Below are 16,669 nucleotides of genomic sequence, written 5' to 3'. Positions count from 1 at the left end.
AACTGTTTTGGAATATTTTTAAAGGATATACTTCTGTACACAAAAGCCTACAGTCCAGAAAACTGATTATTTAATGAGGTATTTTAAGCAGATTTCCTCAAATCAATTACTTTCTAATTAAAACCACTAGTAACCAAAACATGCAAAATTTCTGATCCACATGTGGAAGTTTTTCATTTGCCCAAAGCACTTTATCTCCTCCCGATGGCTCCTGAACACTCTAAACCTAAACTTCAGTTAAAGAATCTTGCATTTCTTCATGTTCTAAAAAAGTTAAAGTGTAATGGCACTGCCTTTAACTTGGTCACACATTTATGACAGAAAAAAAATACAAATGTAGTTGAAGTCAGTGGGTGTGTAAATATAGTTACTCTTTACTGTAATAAGCACTTTTCCTGCAAAAAAATGGCTGAAATAAAACGTGTGTACCAACACAGCACTGTTGTGCAAATGTAGGATTATGCAACAGTCCCTTCCAAATGCACCATTAGCAACTCCAGCTGAAAATTTAACTTTGAATGTCTAATGTTCGTTAATTTTTTCTACTGGGTAGATTAAAAAAAAAAATCTTTTGCTGAGTGAAATGAAAGGCAGACTGGGAAAAGCTAAGCAAAGGAAGGATCTGAGATAAGATTCTATAGAAATTTGAAAAAATTTGAAATCTTGATTGTCATCATCATAAAAGTACAGAGGTCACACCTAAGTCTTTTGGTTTCACGGTTCTTACCTTAAAGTGCTCTGTCAGGAGCTGGCTATCCACTAACTTTCAATACTACCTTGTAGAGGACCGATGACTGAAGTAGAATTCAAAAGATAGGGTTGGTTTTGGTTACTTTTTGAATGAGGCAATGTAGGTAGGGTAATTTAGTCTTTATTTCCTGAAAAATGTTGAGTACATTTAGCAAATGAACTGTTATAAAGATGCCTAAGGGTGCACAACTGCAGTTTTTTACAAAGCGCAGTCCCTGATAAGCAACATCTTTTTAATGTGTCATTTTTAGGCAGGAAAATTTGATATAAATTTGAGTTCCCCAAAGCTTATCTCTTTTTCCAGTGATATGATACAAAGTTTAACTTTATCCCAATAGTCTTTTCTAACTAATGAGCCAACTGAACCCTAAGGATTATTACATATCTAGCTTCCTTTTGTATTATATATGCAAAAAATATTTGCCAAATGCTTTGCCTAGGAAACTAGAAGTTAATAGAAAATCCTTCACTCTGCAAATTTTCCATCTGCTGTATAGTTAGGAATATATTTCTTTCCACAATATATTTTGGGACAACTTTTTCTTGCCTTCTCACATTAAAGTCTTTTTTACACGACATCCAGGTCTAGCAGACCCAGCAGTGCTGTAAGGAAATAATTAGAAACACAGTTTATGTTATAGAGATAAAATAAGCAGTTAAACATCGACATTTTTTGTAGTCTATCGGTTTAGATGAGCAGACTCTTGGCCTGCATCCATCTGTCTACTAGTATACCAGCTTTGAATTTAAGGAGAGAACAGTTGAGAAAGACATTTTCTTGTTACTTTGCGACCTTCTACCAAAACACATTACCCCAGTTTTCACTACAAACCTCATTGTACTGAAGATTGCGTTGCATATTGATATTTAAAATTACGGTAGCCATTGTAAAGATCACAAGTTGAACCGTGTGTTGTAGGATAAGGTGGAGAAGTAAAAGAATGAGATGACATTCTGACTGAACAACTTACTTTCTTTAGGAGTCCTCTTTGAGCAATTAGTAGTTCCAGAGTTTTTGTTTAAATTGGAAGTGTCAGAGGGAATAAACTGTATTCCATTGCCAGACTAGTGCATTAGTGAGCATTAGCTGCTGAGTAAATAGTGAGCTCTGACAGGGTGCATATGTTGAGAAAGGCAGCTCAAGAGAATAAGAGGATTAGGGTTGTTTTAGGGGAAAAGCTAATAGCATCATGTTTAAAATATACAGTAAATTGGAACAATATATTTTTTTTTTAATTTCACAGAAAAATATCATTATTTATTACCAAAATCTGAGGTGTTCAGAGACTGCTTGTTTTGACAAAGCTGATGAAGGTGGGATGGAGTAGATATATGAATCTGTGGAAAGAATATGGTCCAGTAATGTAAATATTTATGAGAAGGAGCCTAATAAAATATGTATTTTTCATGAATGCATGCTTCATCCTTATCTTTTTGCAGAATGAAAAAATGATGCATTTTCATTTAAATATTTTAGTTACATTTTAATCTTTTTGCTTTGGAACTTGCTACAGTGAGTTAAAAGCATTTCCCTCAGCAGACTAGTGACTGTCATCCTTAAAAAGTGTTGAATGTATCTGACTGTCTTTTCATTAAAGACAGATAAGAAAGGGATGCAGTGAATCTACATATGTTGCTGTAACTCAAATATACTCAGAGGAACACAGGTTAATTATTCATTTATTCTTCTGTCACTTTATTTTGTTCGTTTGCACTATGATTAATTGTGCTCTGTTCCTTTTGATTAACAGAAAACAGCGATGTAGATGAGGAGACTATGAAGGCAAATTCTCAGGGGTTTATTGGCTGTCTCTCTTCAGTGCAGTTCAACCACATTGCTCCTTTGAAGGCTGCACTGCACCACAGCGGCTCAGCCCCCATCATTGTAAAGGGACGCTTCACTGAATCCAACTGTGGCACTTTAACTGGAGCTGACTCAACATCAAGTGAAACAACCCATTCATTTGCAGGTAGCATATGGTTATCGTTTGTTCTAATCTCTAAAGCCAAATCTAGAGTACTCATGACCTGCATCACTACTACCTCTTTTTTAGCATGGCTTAACACCGCAGGGATAATCTGAAAAATAATTCTCTTCTTTTTGCGCTTACTTCCCTTTCTCTAGCCTTTGTCTTTTTCTGTGAATGTTTTCATTTTTCTCTTCACCTCTATGAAGCATTATTTACATCACTGATATTTGCACTCTTTTGGACCCGCACAAGTGCTGCTATTCCATACTGTAACCATATGCGTTTATCTGGAGAACCCTCCTTCTATTTGTCTGTCATTTTCCTTTCTTTTCTGCTGCAGATCATTCTGGACCAATAGATGAGGGAGAGCCTTTAGCTAATGCAATCAGAAGTGACTCTGCAATTATTGGAGGTAATAGGGACTGTAACAACTCCATTGCAACTTTATTTTTTAAATGACTGTGAATCTTTCAGTGTTGAAGTGAAGTCAGTGAGAGTTTTGTGTGCGCTAGCAAAAAGCACCAGGGATTTGTTTTATTGCAAGTGATACACATTGAAAGACAAAAACGCAAGTGATGTTTTAAAATGCAATCGGTAGCTCTCAGGTTTTCTTGTCACATAAAGTTATGCCATCAGTGTTTCTGTACATTGGAATACCCTCTTGAAGCACAAGATATTAAGAACAAGTTTCCAGCCTGCGTAGTGTTAGTGTTTAGGACTTAACAACAAACTACTCAGATATGTTGTGACAAATAACATATCTTAGAGAAAGAACAATGTTTGCTCTCTAGCTATGCCGAAATATTACCTTTTGCTACATGGACAAGTTTAAAGTAAAGAATCTGATGCTTAATAGATCTCAGCAGCGCAGCTCTTTCTTGGGAAAATGGGGGTTCACATTCCTTGAATGAATCCTTTGACATTTTTAGGCAAGTTTCATTTTAGTTATGCAGCTGGAAAGCAGTACATTCTTGGGCAGCGAACCACTTTCACTGATTTACAGCTTAAAAATAAAATACACATTAAAATAGTTTTAAAATATTTAGTTACTGTTAGTCTGAAGTGCAATGTCCACGCCTTCTCCATACTGTTTCGTTTGCTCACTTTGACCAGTTTGAAGTGAATTACAAATGGTCATCCACAAACATTTTTTTAAAAACACTTATTCTTCGTAAAGACATAGTGGAAGGACCACATACAGTTTAAGTGCTCCCAAAGTAAATATGGTGATAGTCCCTTTACTTTATATCACTATCAGAAAATATTTGCTTTGTGGCTTAGGATAAAAGGTCTTATGCTTAAAGTACAGGACTGATAATCAGGATGAACAGGTTCAGTTACTATGTTCTCCTAACTGAACATCTTTGGAGCTGAGCTCCATCCCAATAGCAGCTGGGAAGCCTACCAGTTCTCTCTCTTTAGCAGGAATGGAGGTAGTCAAGTGAGTTTTAACAGTGAGAGTTTGGGGAAATGGATACTCTAGGGGAATTTCAGTTTCCCTCACTAATGTTGAAGCAAGCATATGGCTATGACGGCTCAACTTTTTTCTTTAGTGAGCTTGTCTCCTGTGAGAATTTTCCCTTGTGAGAAGTTCTGGTGGTATGTCTTCTCTGGGGAGGAGGTGAGGGAAGGAAACCTCTTTTCACTCCTGCAAATGGTGTTTCAACTGTATAATTCAGTAGGTCATTAGTCATTCAGCAAGAAGAGGGAATGGGAGAAGGAAAGGTCCTTGATCCTTTAAATTTGGCATAGGTTTCATTCCTAAGGGTATTAAGAGCCTGAACAGACAACTGACATAGTGAGATTTAGCAGAATAAAGTTACCAGGGGTTCTCACTGAGGGTAAAGGCACTTAGGGCTGGACATTAAGGTGGACTTAAGACTAGAACCTGCTGTCACCTGCACGTCTGCCATTTAAATATTGGCACCTGCTATGGTCAGTACCTATTGACTTATTCTCCACAGTTCTAGCTTTAAGCTACTAAAATAAGACATAATCAAATCTAGAAGCTTCTTTGCTTTCAGTGCTGTTTCAGTTTTTCTGTTGTTGCTAATAATTAACTCTTTATTTATTTGAATGTCCTGAAACAAGCATCTAAGGTAAAAGTATAACAGCATGAGTTTTGTGATACCTAATATGAGGTTCGCATTGTAGTACTGTTCTTCAGTAGAAACAGAGCTAAGTGATTATCAAATAAATATTGAAGAAAATATGAAGCAAATACAATGAACAAGTATTTTTACGTACACAAACCCTGAGAAGTTTACCAAGGAATTCAATGAAGTCGGAATTTCACGTATGGTTTCTGAGTTCTGCTGTTTCTAACTGTCAAAAATTACTTTACTGTTGCAAAAGATAAGTATTACTTTGCATATGTATCTGTACATAAAGATTACTCTAGGTACTAGATAATTTAGTGTGGGTGGGTAATTTTAAGTGTACTAACAACAAAATCATTGAACTTCAAGCTGCAATAGTTGAAGTTTTTAAAGGTAATAATAACCTCACAATTTTATTGTTATTAAACATATTTGGGAATATGTACTCACAGTTTTTTTACTGCTTAAATCTAGTTGTTTAAAAATCAAAATAAAGAAAACTGTACAATACTCATACGTATACCACTTTAGTGCCCTCGAGTTTGAGGCATGTTTATAGACAAGCCCTTATAGGAGGCATGTAAGGCACGTGCTGTGATTGTGAAACAAGGGAATGACTGTTCTATTTAATCAAAGACGAACCAGATCACTAGGTATTTACTTAGATTTTACAGTCTGAAAAATATCATGTAAAAAATCTATGTCTATTAACATAAAAAAAAAAAAGCTGGCTGCTCGTATCTGAGAATGACAACTGACAAATGCTGAGATTTGCCTGAGAATGGATGGTCCATTTTTATTTACAGCACTCTCTTTTGAGGACTTTCTTTTGGTACTAAGTATTTTTATTTTTCCTGCAGTAGCCAATTACAGTAGGCTGGATTATGCAGAAGGTTGTTCCATCTTACATAGCAAAACTGCTGAATTACAACTCTTTCCCAGACTGTTTATTACTTTTTCCTCCCTGTAGCCAAGTCTTGCTTCCTGCCACCCTGTATGACAAGCACTTTCTGCTTCCCTTTTGTTTCTTTCCTTCCCAAATTCCTCTCCTTCTGCACATCTGACGCATCACTTGAATGGGGGCTGAGATCATCATGAGGATGGAAAGAGGGTGAGGGGAGAAGGGCTGGAAGTCTGTAAGCTCATAATTATCTCTAGGGGAAATATCTCTTTCCTCACTGTTCCTAATCTGTTGCTCTAGGAGCAGCATACCCCAGTAACACTTCAATAAATATTAAATAGTTGTCTTTAAGATTAAGTGCCCAATATATATCTCTTGTATGTTAGATATGTACCGCATATGGTATCTGAGTAAACACCTGTATAAAGTTATACTATTTTGCTCCTTTGTTTTCTATCTGTCTAGCCGGAACAATATAGTACAGGTGGCTGTAATGATAGTGATTTTATCCTATAGGATGGAATTATTAAAGCTGTTGGAAAAGGAAGCTTGCTCACTACCCTCTGCATAGGCACTGGCACTCCTCCTCCACACTTAGGACCTTAGGTTCATGTAACTGCGCAGTGCACAACCATATCTAGGATGTCCAGCTGAGTGTCATAAACTTGCAGGGAAGGGAGAGAGCCGAATCCTGAACCTTATTTTACCCTGAACATGCTCAAGGCTCACTAGCCTTGCTTTTCACCCGTGTCTTTTGTATTTCGTCTAGTGGCTATTCATTACAATAGGACAGTTACATAGATATGAGCCTTAGTTAAAGCAGATCATGAAAAGCTCTGTATCCCATTGTAACACACCAAAGGCAGTTTGGTGGAGCGGGGATCTTCCTCTGCAAGGCGGAATAAATATTAGAGTTTTTGTCCCATTTGACCTGAAGATAGGCAGCTATAAACTCTGGCCAATATTCACTGGAGTCACTGTGATAAGATGTTGTACATCTTCTTTTATGAATACTCCTCACTGTGTAATCAGGACCACTCATCTATGATGTGAACTGATTTGTGCAGCGTACTTACTGGTCATGAAGGGGATTAATTTTCTGTAACCATTTTTACTGCTAAGTATCTAAGGCTTGGATTTGATGGTATGTGCAGACAGAACTGATATAAGACCTGGTTTAGGATTCCAGATATATGCTTTTCCCTGTGCATCTCTTCTGCTCTGCCTCTGTTCTCTAGACCCCTTGCTCAGAGCTGGAGCAGTGTCACGAGAGCTGATGGGCAGGGTGAGGCTGAGGAGGGGCTGTGTATCCCCTTCCCTCCTGATGGGCAAGTGGGGTGAGAGAGGTGAAGGATGTGAGTGACTGAGGGAAGGGAAAGTACTTTGTCCAGTACCCATGGGAGTGGGGGAAAAGGGCAAAGTCGTAGTGGTGCCCTTTATGCCATCCCATGTTGTAATCTGGCGGCAAAGCTTCTGAAGAGCAGTGGCCTGAGTTGTCAGGCTGGCTGGCAGCTGGGGGTGATGGTGAAGAAGGAAAAGACAGCCCCCAGTCTACCCTAAATCTCTACTGGTCTAGGCTTCAAAAGTTTCAAAAAATATGGTATTTTGTGGCAGTTTTTGATATTTACAGTGTGCAAAATTCACAATGTTTACCATGTAGCTGGTGCTGCAGTACTATTCTGGTGCAAAAGCAGATTTGGCTTCCTAATCCTTGAGCTTCCTGGCACCCCGCTCTACTATGCAATAAGAGTCATTCCTTCTTTGTCTCACTCCCTAGGCCATGCTTTATTATTTGTATATCCTGTTTTGTGACTTTTCTCTCTTTTCTCCTCCTAGGTGTGATAGCAGTTGTGATATTCATCCTGCTTTGCATCACTGCCATAGCCATACGCATTTATAAAAAAAAAAGCATATATTCAAAAAATGAGGCAAAAGGATCTGAAAATGAAGACAGCGCTGAGTCTGCACTGAAAAGTGAGCTCAGCATGCAAAACACAGCCAATGAAAATCAAAAGGAATACTTCTTCTGATTGGCATTTGTGATTTTCTTTAATATAATAATAATGTGATCGTCTGACTTTCTTGCCAAGCCAGGGGCTCTCGATGGACAGAAAAAGCTCTCGCACTCTACAGTAAATGCAATGGATTTGAGATCTATTATACTGCATATGTTCAGTCTCAGTGATTGCTATAGGAGGCCTCTTTAAATTACATGCATTCTTTAGCTATTATACCGTAAATGCATTTTATGTAACAGTGAATTAGATATTGTAACCAATTTCATTGTTGGTAGTTTCCGACTGTTCTGATGTGACCTTCTACAATTGAAGCTTAACATACATACTGAATATGATTTTTTGAATGGGAAAATTGCTGTGAAGCTATTCCCGTCCTTCTCTTTAAAATTTGATTCTGGAATTTTGTTCAAGGTGAAAGGTGGATTTCTAATAGTTTACGTTACTAAAGGAATTCTGCTGTGTTGCTTTATAGTGATCCCTGTTACTTCCTGAAACTGAAAATGCCTATTGAACTGCTGTAGGCTGGTGTCAGCATCTGCTTGTGAGCCATGAATTAAGGTGTTCAAACAAACTGTACTTTTTTCTCCTGGGATATGGCCAATGTCATTATTATCTCTTGTCTCTGGCAAGTCTAGCAGGGCTTACAACTGAAGGATGTACAGTGTGTACAGATATGCCGTAAAGTCTCTTTTGTAATAGGTTTTCACTCGTGGTTAACTGGTGGCCTCAAGTTAGACCCGTACATATTCTAAGCATTTTAAATAAAATTAGCACCACAGAGGACAAGCGTTTCACTTGGAAAGATGAAGTAAAATATTAATAATAGGTAAATTATCCAGAGCGACAGCGCCAAAAGATAATCAAAGTTATTTTTCCTAGTAAATTTTGAGAATTAGAAATTGCTTCCTCTGTGAAATAGTAATGCTTGCTTTGTGCACAATCTAGGATGCATTCTCTGAAAATGTTGCATCTCTGATCTGCTCCAGACCTCAAGGTTAAGTTGTTCTAAATTATAGAAATAGTTTATGATTCCTATGATAATAAAAAATAGGGCATTTAGAATCTAATACTCTGGCTGATAGTTTCATACCTTGGCTCTTCACCCATAATAGTATCTACTATACCTCAGTGAGATAACATCTGAGTGCAAGTACCCCTCAAAATTAAACAGATCCTTAGTAACTTAAAAGTGTAAATAAGAGCTATCTATGGTTTTGTATAAGCAAATTATGGGGCATGCAGGGTAGGATAAAGTTATCTAAGCAGAATGTCACTTTAGACACCATAGGTTATAGGTTATATCCATGTGGCCTAGTGGGCACGTCACAAGATCTACAGAAGATACGTGACTTTTGGAAAAGGCATCTGGAGGACAGGCAGGACAAAAGCATCTGAAATGGCACCTAGATACCTGTATTCATGTAACTTGACTCCCACCCGAAGGGTTTTGTCTGTGATTTGTTTCGAATAGAAGACTGTGTGCCTAAAATTTGGATGTAGGAAAGGATTAGGACTACTGTGTTCCTGTAGATTTGCAAGATTTAAATTTCAAAAGATTTTAGGACTGATTTATGTCTGCTCCCATTGAAAGCAATCATAATACTCCTTTCTTTCAGTGAGGAGGAACAGAGCTGGACCCTATACTGTGAACTTCAGAAAATATTTACTGTAGATACCTGAGAACATTATAAAGGCCCATAAACCGGAGATGATGTGCCAAAGTCTTTAACATTTAAATTACTTTACATAAATTATGGTTGTAAATGAATGTCAGGCAGAGGTATCTTTTCTAATATCGTCTTTCAAAGTTGGTTTTCTTCCATCAGTTTTCACCCCTTATTTTCAGGATTTTAAAGTTCCTTTTCTGTTTCATTCTGTGCAGCTTTACTTCATTTTTTAGGAAGAAACTCTTCCCCTTTTTGATGACTTAGGGGCTCTGCAACCAAAAATTATGCAGATCACAATGCACAGCCTTTTTGTTCTACTCATTTTTGCAGTTCTGGATATGTCTGTAGTAGTAGATTAATCAGACCCAGGACCCAGATTGAAGAAGCGGGTATCAGTGTAACGTCTGTGTTGTTCTGTTCCCTGGTGCAGTTTAGTCCCGGACAGCTGGTTCACTTGTAGGAAGGGGGGACTAGAACACGTGAGGGGAAGGATACTGGGCTGATCCCAAAGGGCGATAGGGATGGGGAAACCCCATTTTATGGATGAGGAGAGGAGGGGATGAAAAGCACGTGTGCGTGAGTAACGACAACATTTAATTGACTACTTTAGACACTCCCGGTTTGGCCAGTTTCTTTAAAGTAAGAATTATGTCCCCTGCTCTTGAAGGGATTGATCTAAATTGCATTGAATTTGAGAGGAGGTCCTTCCATGGACTTCCCTGAAAGTTAGTCCTTTAAGTGTCAGGAGTCCTCCCCTTCCCACAGTAGAGGTACCCATGTCCACCCTCTTGCGTCTCTTGTAACAACTCTTCAGACGCTGACTCACTGTAAGACTCCCAGTTAGCTCCAATCTAATGGATGTAGGGGATAGTAATTGTGGGGCAAAACTTGCATGATGGTGGTGATAATAACACACTAGGCACTTCACCAAAATGAACAATTTAGTTCATTATAAAAGACAGAATTTCATAAATGAAATTTATTTTTCATTATATTTTTTCAATATATATTTCATTTCAGAATGTCATAAAAGACAGAATTTTAGTTTGTGAGTTACCTACATACTAACCTAATAAGACCAAAGTGTAACCACACCAGGACAAGTAGGAAGTACATCAGTCTAACTTTCTAGTCATTTTTTGTTTTTTCTTCCATTTCTTTATCAATTTTACATTGTGTATCTCAGCAGAAAGAAAGGTTTATTCTTTCACTTTGTTTTCTTCCAAATGAATAATTGTTTTCTTTCACGCTTCTACAGGGGTTTTGTTTTTTTTTTAAGGTAAGAGGAAGTCAATAGCTTAGTAAAACCCCAGTTTCACAGGATAAATAGAAAGGGGTGGGAGTAATTGCCTGTATGAATGACACAATGTTTCATGCAAAGATTTTTTCTGGCATTTTATTGTGTGAAGGATTCTAAGGGGAAAAACAGGCTTTGTTAAATATACATCTAAGTGCAGATTTGTAGTGTACAATAATGATGTCTCTCAGAAGAAGTAAATGCCCATTTTCATCCATAGAAAGAGCGATCATGTATTCGTTACCCGAGTCCAGAATATACAGGTTCATAGTCAGTGAAGCAGCATTTTCCATCACTTGCTGCATTTCTGTGGGTACAACAAAATGGTGGCACCAAAGTGCACTCAGACATCATACACCATTGTGCTGTCCCTTCTTTCCGATGTGTGACCTTTCACCTCTCTGTTAATAAAATAAACACTTTTTAAAATAAAGTGAGGAAAATATTTTTTAAAAGATTTGTATTAAAAAGTTTCAAACTGAGGATAATATATTGATTCTTTTTTTTTAAACAGTAAAGAAATGTAGAAGTGCACATAAGATATTGGTGAGTGTGGTTATTTATAGACATAACGGAGTGCTAATATAACAAATGTACTGCACGGTAACACATTTTTGGTGGCAAATATATTTTTTCGTAAGCACATTAGAAAATAAGTAGTAGCCTGAGTTTTGGTACACGTTTAAAACTTTGTCTGAGTTCCCACTACAAATGGGGTATATTATATACTTCTAACTACAAAAGGGGTGTAATATGAGCAACATTTAGCTTGTAAATATGATTTAGTCAGGTTTTGGAAAATCATTTACCAACACAGGTCCTGTTGTGTGGAAGAAGAACGTGTAATAAACTGAGTGTTCAACTTAACATGAAACAGGCTAACAGTCAAAATGAAATAAACATATATATCTGAACATTATTCAGGGAAGATTCATATAGGAAAATAGTATGCAAAAGAGAAAACAGTCAGAATTGCAAGGAGGAATCAGCTGCTGAAATTAGACAAAACAGATTTAGATTTAGATACTAAGCAGCCTGCAGCAGCAGTGTGAGATAAAATCAGAAGATGTGATTATTGTCAGTCAGCAAGTGGTTGTTAGGAAATGTCCTTTGGAAAAAAATAAATTACCTTGAGAAATAATTGTAAAAGTTTAAACTTCCAAAGAAGTTGTGACTGTAAAAACCATGTGATGCCACAGGGAAGAAGAAGATGTTCTTTTTTTGCAAGAGAAAAAGTACTTGCTGATTCAGAAAATTTTACGTTGAAAAGGTATGTGGCCCCTTCTCTGGGGTGCAATAGTAGACCATGAAAAAATGCTGCATAACTGAAGTGTTTAGGATTTTATCAGTCAGATTCCTCTTCTGCAGCCAAGAGCATAAATGCAGCCATGGTGTTTCTGACCATATCATGAGACTGATCATTATTAGGCAGAACAAAGAATTAAAAATCCTGCAAATATTAGGATTGAACGAAAAGATACAAGTATGAAGGTACTTAATGCATTTCAGTGTTTTTTAAAGTACGTTTAAGACTATGGTTTAAAGAGTATGGGAAAGAAAGGAACTTCCCTTTAAGTTTACTTTTTCTCGGAACGTTTTCTTGGAGGTTTTTTTTGGTGCTGGTGGAAGGGAAGGGTTTGCTGATTTTGTGCAGAAAAAAGTGCTAAAGCTGCTAATACAAGAAAACAAAACAGACAAAACAGGAGTGCTTATGACTCTTTTTTTGCCAAGAAATTATACTTCATCCTTTTTCTTTAAGGGCTATCTAACAACAAAATTTTGACAAGAACTAGCATTGTTCTTTGGATATGCTCTCTAACCCTCTTAATGTTTATTCTCACCATTGTTAAGAAATGAATCAAACATTACAAACACATTTCAGGAAGATGGATGCCTTTCCTTTAAAAATTGGCATAAAATCACATTTATTTTCTTATCAATTTCTAACTTTCATCTATGGTGAAATTCTGAAGTTGCTAATGTTTGATATAAATAACACAGAATAAATGATGCTTGAAGTCCTTGTTTAATAGCACGGTAAGTCCACAGGAAAAAAAAAAACTCCATACGCGTGTACCTGAACGTACACACACACGTATATATGCGTGCAAATGAACTACCTAGTCAGAGATAGGATTGTTAGGATTTTACTATTTTCTTTATATTATGTCAAGTACTGAAAAAATAGCCTTGAGTTCAGAAACTCCCTCACTAGTGAAATTGCATCCATTCCATTTCACAAAAAAACTAAGATTTCATAGTTTCTTCAAGAGAATAAAAAGGTTACAGCTTAAAAATTTCTCATAGAACAGCAAGAAACAGAGAAGCAGACAGGAGAGAAGCTGGTAGAACAGAAAAACGGGAAGAGAAAAAGTCATCGCATTCACCCCACACAGAGGCTGCCTGGAGTAGGTTTCTCTTTCTGTTTCATCTAGGACCTGAGAAACCGTTCTATGACAACAAACTATAGTGTTTATTTTTTTCCCTAGAAAATAAAAATATCACTACATGGAACAGTAGCTACTCTCCTTCTCCATTATGTATCTTGGATAAATACTAATCAACTAATAAACTTTTAATCAACTAATATGTCTTTTATCAATTCACTTCAAGCATCCTTCTACCAGACAGTTAACTCACTTTTAGGAAACATGAAAATTTATGCCTTCAGATTAGGTGAGGCAGTGGGCATTAGTGATACCTAAGATACCTAAAAGCCTCCAGAAGGGAAACAACTACTTGAAATGACTTTTGATGTTCAAGAAAACTAAAGAGCAGTTCTCAATGAATTACATCAGATTTCACAAGGGAAAATTTACCAGCAAGAATCAGCATAAAATGAACTACTAAAATAATCCATAGTGCAGTCGGTAGACTGACATATAGGTCTTGGCATCGTTTGTACATTATACTTTTTAATACAACATAGTCTTTAGGTCCTCTAACTTATTCAAACATGTGCAAGAACTTGTTATTTCAAATGCAATGAAATCTTTTTGGAGTCTTTTTGGAATTGGTGGGGTTTTTTTGAAAAGCAGAAGCCCCTTGCAAGTAATTTATAAAGTGAACATTAATATAACTGAAAGCATCGATCATAAAATCTTCAGAATTAAAAAAATAAAGATTACAAAAGTAGCCCTGCTACATAATATGAATTCAGTGATGGATGCCTGATTACAAATGAATTAAGTAATAAACAGACTTTCAGCACAGTTCTGCAGTAGAAGCGGCGTGTGGTTTGAGGTCTAACTGAGGAGCCGAAGGATATCTATGCCACCATTTATATATCTAAAGCCCTGAAAAAAGCCATCAACTTTTCCACTCTGTTTGTACAATAGGGAGAAAAAAATGAAGTTGTTTACTATGTTGATTTATTCATATTTCTAAAGTTCTTTGAAGAGGAAAATCTTTATATAAATGCATAGCATCATAGCAGAAACCTAAATCAATCTTATATTTAGTAAATATTGTAATGATAAGTAGCATTAACTGTACATAATTATTCATTTTATTTTAAGACATTTATTTCAGAAGATGGTCTTTTTCCTTTCAAAGGGAAATAATAGCACTTTCATGTTCTTTTATGCATAAGGATAGGGTGACACATGAATAAAGAGGAGGAAAAAAGAACGTGGATTATTTGGCATAGTGTAGTTTTGATTGCATGTCTTCTTTTATCAGAAATTAGAGCCCAGAACATTCTTATCTAAGTGAATGGGTAAAACTTGAAGTGAACAAGATAAGTGTCATATAGATTATTAATACATACAAAACATGGATTGTAACAACATTATAACATTATTCCATGATATCTCCTGCTGCTTGTTTAGCACAAAGGGAACGTCACATGTATGCGGTTTAAGAGGAATTCCTAGTTCATCCTTAGCAGCCTTGGCTGCTTCATTACTCCTTTTTGCTGCTCTTTAGTTGCCAAGGAGTTACTGTTCCAACCACCAAGATATGCCAGACCTACAACATTTGATTTTTAGAAGACAGGGAAAAAATTACTGTGTTCTAATATCTTTAAATCTATTCTATATGTAAATACTCTTTATTGAGATGAAAGAATATTATGCATTTATTCACATGCATGTATGAAGGAAGATATTTATTGCCTAGAAAGAATTATATATTGATTTTTTTTCAAGAAAACAAAAGGGCATTTAATACTTATAGTATATGCATGTATCAATTGTGAAAAAATATTTCAAAAGGGTTAATAGTTCATTTTAAAAACTATAGACACCCCGAGTAAGAAAACATTCAGAAATTGTTGGTAGCTGTAGCCCAGGCATACAGATTCCTTTTTCTAATTGTAAATATTAGTAAATAGTTCCAATATGGTATAACTTTTTCCCTCAGGTTTCAGTGCCACTAGAAAAAGAGGTTTATGTTAGCTCAGGAAAAAATAACCACTCAGTCAAGGTCCCTTGCCGTGGGAATTCAAATTTCACTTACGTGCAAAATCATTTAGTATTTTCTGACAGAGTTAGGAAGTCCTTCAAAAGTTCCTAAGTTTTTACTGCAAATCAGAAAGGGCCTTATTCTTGCATAGCAAAAACTTTCCATGAAATTAATATTGTTCAGCGGGATCATTTAGTGTTGTGATCTGTAAATTAGCAACTCTTATTCAAAGCATTTGTGTTGTGTTGCTATGATTTTGTCTCTTTGATGTACAAGTTAATAATACGTGCATGTCTGAATGAAAGTGCTTTTTCATTAATTTATGGCGTTAAGATATGAGTAAATGTGTCAGGTGTTTTACAGATGAATGCTACCACTAGGTAGCAGTAGGAATAGTTACGTTTAGAATAGGATTAAAAATGTATGCATATATTCCTTTACATTACACTTACATTGTGTTCATATAGTTTTACATAACATACGATGCTGTATTTTTGGTTTATTCCCAGAACACATTTTGGGAATAAAAGTGCAAAATTCATCAGAAAGGAGAAGAATTAAAAAGAGGAAATTTCTTTGTTGATAAAATTGTTTTTAAGAAAAGTTTGGAAAATTTGTTTTTTTATAACACCTGTGCATAGCTATTTTTTGTTTCAGATAAAATGTTTATTTTGGATCGTGTTGTCAAGCACATCTCCTTTCAATTATTTCTTTTGTAAAACAAGCTAGAAGTAATTTTAGTTTCAAGCTGATATCTAGCTGTCTGTTTGCCTCAATAAAGTATTTCAATTTGAAAATTAAGCACAGCATGGCATATCTAGTACGTACCTTCTCTTTACAAAATAATAGCAATAATTAACAGCCCCCTGAAACAGTATGATCTTTGAGTATCTAGGGTTGCCTTGACAGTCTCATTTTATGATTATAAGTAAGCCTATTTACTTAGAATCTAATTAGGAAAGCATTAGTAAATGCCTGCTTTTCAGTACTCTAGAATGGTTAAGTGCTGCATTTGAGAAACAAAATGTGTTTTAAATGAGTCAAATAATGCATATTACGCTAGCAACGTTGCCCTTTCGCAGTACCTGCTTGCCCAGTGTGGTACTTACTAGTGATTAACAGTCATATCTCTATTACCAGACTCATATTAGTGGTCCATACTACATCCTAATATCCTTAAAAAAACAAATACATTTGCAGTAAACATGTTTTACTGCTTCCTTCTAGCCTTTTTTTACTTCTTCTGGGAATTTCCCTATCTTTTGCACCACTGAATAGGCTTGTAATTATGAAATTAATGGAGAGTCTAGAATTTTAATTACATGTAAGGTTGCTGCAAGGGACGGGGTGGGGAGGGGAGGGTAAGGGGGTGTTTCCATTTAGCAAAGGTTAGGCCACAGCTGTGAGTTGTAGCCTGCCCTGGGACAGCATGTCTCTCTCATTTCTATGGTGCTGGACTGTGTCATGCTGAAACATGCTCCCCCCCGTGTCCCTGGGCTGAATTCCTGGGGGGAAAAAAAAATTGCATATTGCCTGTCTTCAGAGCACGGGTCTCGCAAGCGC

The 16,669-nt window shown here is 36.4% G+C and overlaps 1 protein-coding gene across 3 annotated transcripts in view; it reads left to right on the top strand.

Annotated features, from left to right (window-relative positions):
- Positions 1-8,328, top strand: part of CNTNAP4 (contactin associated protein family member 4) — a 235,562-nt gene extending 227,234 nt beyond the window's left edge. For 2 of the 3 annotated variants that reach the window (XM_009680987.2, XM_009680986.2), the window contains 3 exons: positions 2,502-2,720; positions 3,061-3,132; positions 7,557-8,328. In XM_009680987.2, the coding sequence (XP_009679282.2) occupies positions 2,502-2,720; positions 3,061-3,132; positions 7,557-7,750 (485 nt within the window). In that variant the 3' untranslated portion in view covers positions 7,751-8,328. The remainder of the gene's footprint in view (positions 1-2,501; positions 2,721-3,060; positions 3,133-7,556) is intronic. The other variant, XM_068928377.1, reaches the window with a different exon arrangement.
- Positions 8,329-16,669: the final 8,341 nt, after the last annotated feature.

The sequence above is a fragment of the Struthio camelus genome, chromosome Z (genome assembly GCF_040807025.1).
Source record: "Struthio camelus isolate bStrCam1 chromosome Z, bStrCam1.hap1, whole genome shotgun sequence".
In the NCBI taxonomy this organism is placed as follows: Eukaryota; Metazoa; Chordata; class Aves; order Struthioniformes; family Struthionidae; genus Struthio; species Struthio camelus.
Note: the sequence above shows the minus strand (reverse complement) of the source record. Positions and strands in the feature narration are given on the sequence as shown.